Source organism: Ammodytes marinus (genome assembly GCF_949987685.1).
Source record: "Ammodytes marinus genome assembly, chromosome: 10".
Lineage (NCBI taxonomy): Eukaryota > Metazoa > Chordata > Actinopteri > Uranoscopiformes > Ammodytidae > Ammodytes > Ammodytes marinus.
Window position 1 is genome coordinate 14,081,554 of NC_137214.1, and position 4,865 is coordinate 14,086,418.

General features: G+C 40.4%; 1 protein-coding gene across 1 annotated transcript in view; it reads left to right on the plus strand.

The window, feature by feature from the left end:
• Window positions 1-991: 991 nt before the first annotated feature.
• The window catches only part of atg2a (autophagy related 2A), a 28,167-nt gene continuing 24,293 nt past the window's right edge, over window positions 992-4,865 (plus strand). Inside the window, exons 1-5 of the mRNA XM_080035052.1 lie at window positions 992-1,510; window positions 1,837-1,999; window positions 2,650-2,799; window positions 2,969-3,071; window positions 4,749-4,865. The exon at window positions 4,749-4,865 is cut by the window's right edge and continues 28 nt beyond it. Coding sequence (XP_079891178.1) covers window positions 1,340-1,510; window positions 1,837-1,999; window positions 2,650-2,799; window positions 2,969-3,071; window positions 4,749-4,865 — 704 coding nt within the window. The 5' untranslated portion in view covers window positions 992-1,339. The remainder of the gene's footprint in view (window positions 1,511-1,836; window positions 2,000-2,649; window positions 2,800-2,968; window positions 3,072-4,748) is intronic.

Genomic DNA, 4,865 nt, shown 5'->3' on the forward strand with positions numbered 1-4,865 from the left:
ATATTTTGTTACACAACTGAAATTATTTCCCTTCAGCTCCACCTAAAACAAAATATTAAGTGTGAAAGTGAATTATTGAGCTTGGAAGTGCTTGTTTCACCAAAGAACTGAGGCTTAATATGAGTTTAAAAAAACTTTATTACATCTGAAAAAAACTCCATCCAATGAAGAAGATTGACGTCTGTTTGAAAGCTGAAAAGAGAAGGCCAGTAAGAGGACATAGTTATTGTAACTAACATCGTTTTTAATAAAATGGGCTTTTTTTATCCTACAAACTATGGGAATTACAGTAACATCAAAGTTCAACATGATTTGAGGTAAAAAGGAGGAATACAAATGTTCAAATTATACTAAATTATGTTGCTGATTAAGGTAAGTCTTCACAGCTTATTTAAGCCACCAGTAAGCTTTATTTAAAAACAGTATTGTTACAGACACATATAGCCTTTGTTATACCTATTTAAATATATTTTTATAAAGTATTTACCCTGAGGAAGGGTTAGAATATCAGTATCTTATGATACTTGAGTGACCAAAAGTCATATTTGTGTAATGCAATGTGAAAAGTGAGTTACAAATGTATGGCTATACTCAAAGTAGAAACTGATGTCCTCCAAAGCAAAGCTCTTAACTTTACGATGAACTGCTTACTGGTGTAACAGTTATGCTATTAATTGAATAATTATTAAATGAATTAAATAGAAATTTAAAAATAAGACTGTCTAAGAAACAAATATATATTGGAAGCTCAATTGAGACCTCAACTAGTTGAGCTACTCAAATCAAGTGTTTAAAGTTGAACATAAGTAGCATTGTTTAAAAAAAAAGGCTAAATATAACATTAAATAATGATTTATAAAAAACCAATGACCCTTCAAACATGGCGTTTGCTTGACGTCAATTACCTAATTTCCGGGTTGTGCGTTTCGTCGCTGTGACGCGTGACGCACGTACGTTCACCATACCATCAGTTGGCGTATGATAACAATAAACAACCCTCAAACAAGAGATACACACCCGCAGGACCTGTCGCTTCAAATTTGACACAAACGAACCGAAAATATGAGCTGAGACAGCCACGGACAGCTGGACTAACGTCTCGTCAAATAGCAGGGAGGCTCGTCGGTCCTGACACAAAGGATTTTCGAGTTTTTGCGTGAAGCCTAGGGGAGAAGTAGAGTTACGGTTTGCCCCTTCCTTAGCCCCTGAAGCTAGCTGCGGCTCATTCCTTGTTTTTGCACACTTTGTGTTAGTCTGTTATGCAGTTGCCAGAGGACTGTACTCGCACTCGTTCTCCTCCGCCACCTCTTCGCTCCCTCTCCCCGCTCTCTCTGGCCCTATGTCTCGCTGGCTTTTCCCCTGGTCAGGCTCAATCAAGAAGCGGGCCTGTCGGTACCTCTTACAGCACTACCTCGGTCACTTTCTGCAGGAGCGACTGAGCCTGGACCAGCTGGGCTTGGACCTGTACAACGGCAGCGGTGTCATCAAGGAAATCAACCTCGATGTCTGGGTAAGTGTTTGTGGCTGTCAACTTGGCTCCTCGGCAGCAGGCATCGTGTGTTTTTGTAGGGTCCGACTCGTGCACCCTTGACTCTTTCGCAACTGCACTCAACTCAAAAACAATCTCCAACGTCATGCTCTGAGCCGGGCTCGCCTTTCTTCGAGGAAATACACTTATGGGAAACACATCAGCAGATGAAATGCAACTCCCCCTCCATACCCACCTTGCTATGCTGGCTATACACTTTCTTTGCTTTATAACGCTAGCTTGTAGTGATGATACGGATAGGTTATTCCCTTTTTGTTTCTCACTGACCCACTCTCTCTTTCCTTCAGGCGGTCAATGAGCTCCTGGAGACTCTCGGGGCTCCTCTGGAGATAGTGGATGGCTTTGTGAGCGGCATAACAGTGACCATCCCTTGGCAAGCTCTCCTGACCGATCACTGCACCTTAGAAGTTACTGGTCTTCAAATAACATGCCGACCCAAGTACCGCACCAGTAAGTTCTCTTATTAAAGACGACTTTTTAAGTCAACCTGGGGGATTTTCAACTTGGGAGTGGGACACTAACTATCATATTCCTTATGTAGAGTTCTTGTTATGCACATGAGCCTAGATAAGTGTCTATTTATCTGCAATAACCATTTAATCTTCTAATTATTTTCTCGATTTTATTGATTTATCTCTATCAACTGGAAGAAAATAGTGAAAATATATTCTATAGAGCTCAGTATGAAATATAAAATGAGTTTTTTTTGTCAAACTAACAATCCAAAAACATAAACATTGTCAGTAAACTGTTGTATAAAAGATGGAGAAACAAGAAATCCTCACATTTGAGTAATTGGAACTAGATACATTTCTGCAAGAAATGACTGAAACCAGCGTTCACACTGGACTACAGAAAGTGCAACCTGGATCTCTGGTTAGTTATATCACAACCGCATACTAAAGAGTTCCCTTATTCTGGCATATTCTTGGAAGAATAAAATGTCTCATCACTTACACTACGTCTCTGTCAAATCGCAGAGAGGACATACGTAAACGAGGGTAAATGGTAGATTGTAAACCTGATCTTGAATTTTTCTATAATTATTCACTTACACAGTAGCCCTGAGGTACAGAACTAACTGTATATTTTGCACTCAGGTGGTGGTTGGGACTCCCAGGGCTGGTCATCCAGCATGACCTCCAGCATGCAGCTGGCTCAGGAGTGCCTGAAGGACCCTCCAGAGGCGTCCGAGGAGCCGCCTGACCAGCTGGAGGGCCTTGAGATGTTTGCACAAACCATTGAGACTGGTGAGTCGGAGCAGTGTGTCCTGACTTTGTAAAGACGTGAAGGACATCAAAACTTACCCTCAGTAATAATGTGCACTCTCCAATGAAAAACCAAGTCTGTACACACACGGTGTAAAAAGATCAGTGTTAATGAACCTTTGCTTATCTCTCATCTCATGTGCATGTGCAGTCCTTCGTCGTATTAAAGTCACCTTCATAGACACCATCGTTCGCATCGAGCACCAGCCCCTGGACCTGGAAACAGGCGTTGCCTTAGAGGTGCACATCAAACGGTAGGTCTGCTTGCTTTTAAGATTCACGTAAAAAATCAAATTGATGAGAGACCTATCACATTTTTAAATACAAATGGAAACAACCTAAGAGACAGAAACACTTCACTTATGCTGCTGTTTACTGTTGGAACATGCTGATAGAGAGCAGCTCGAGTGGCATTTTGAAATGCTATTTCCAAGTTCACTTTTACAGTTCATTTGGCAAAAACATATTTATTGAAACCCTACCTGAGAAGCCGTTTAATGAATTACACTGAACCAGCACAGAAAATACTTTTGATTTGTTCTGCAAGAGAACGTAGTGCAAAGCTACCAAACAAATCAACATTTGTACTCTCATAATTACCTTTCAGCATCCATGATAGCTTTACGTATGGTTGACACAATCACATAGATAAGTATCAACCCGTCTCATCTTCATTTTATTTGGTAAAGACATCCCCTTAAAAGAGGCCCGATCAGAGAAAAAACAAACACTTATTTCACTGTTACAGCAAGTGTTCTTATTTTTTTTTAAATGCATCAGAATATGAAGAGAATGAGCTGAAACAGTTTGATAAAATCCTCTCTGTGTCATACAAATAAAAGCATCCAGCTCCCTTTTTTTATTGTTGTATTTCACTTTTTATTACTCACAGCAGCGGGGCAATAAAATGCCTTTCTCTGATCACTTATATTGTAGCTCTCCCATATCTGCACATATATTACAGCCAGGGGAGAGAGGAATCAAAATGGAAGCCAAGAATTACATTTCATATTCTCAGCAGATGAGGCCTCCACTCAGTTATGAGCACTCTTTGGCTTTGTATTGTCAGATAATGTCAGTATGAAGCTCATTTTAAACCTGCGTCTGCACTGATGAGGTCATTCACCTGAGTAATTTTTTTTCAGTTGCTGCAAATAACTGCAGGCTGTAGTTAAGGTGTTGTCAGTATGGTATGTCAAGGAAGTGGTTGTTTGACTACAGACAAAGGAATAAATATATTGAAAGAGACTATTGTTCTTAATGATTTGTTATGCATTGTTAACATGACACCTGACATATTTTCAACTGCTATTCTCGTCCTAATCAAATTAAAAGAACAATTTGTGCTTATGTGACAATATTATTAAACATAACCTTGCAAGGAGGTCACAAGTAAACCCTTATTTGATTAATCACCATGTAGCCAATGCAGGGTTTCACGTCCAATGACTGTTGCCATTTTAAAACATGTGTTGCTGCTGTAACACTGTTGAACCCTTTCCTTTGTGGCTTATTGACAAAGCTGCTTAGGATGGCTATGATGTTCTGGGGTCAGTGGCCAGAAGGCCCTGTCATGATTTGTTAACAGGAAATCTGATTTGTATGTATCCAGCAAAGCGTGTCACACGGGGTAGTGTTTATTAAATAAGGGTGTTCTGCTCCAATAGTCTTCTTTGATCATCTTACGTTTAGATATCGAGGGACTGAGATAGAGTTCTCTGCGTTATATGAAAGGAACTGTCTGTAAGCCTTTCTCAAAAGGAAAATCACACTCTCTTAAACCATTGTGTTTGCTGTCTACTTGTAGGCGTAGCTACTTCGATTGAGGAACAGCAGCCTTTTACTACTCAGTTCTTAACATCTTCACTTTGTCCCGAATGTTCTGAATTGAAAGTTTTACACAACACTAAATGAGGTGTGTTTTGCTCCAGGCTGGAGTACTTTGACGAGGCGGTACGAGATCCAGCCAGCCAGACTACCGTGCCTGTCGACATCCACCAGCCGCCCGCCTTCCTGCACAAGATCTTACAGCTGAGCACCGTTCAGCT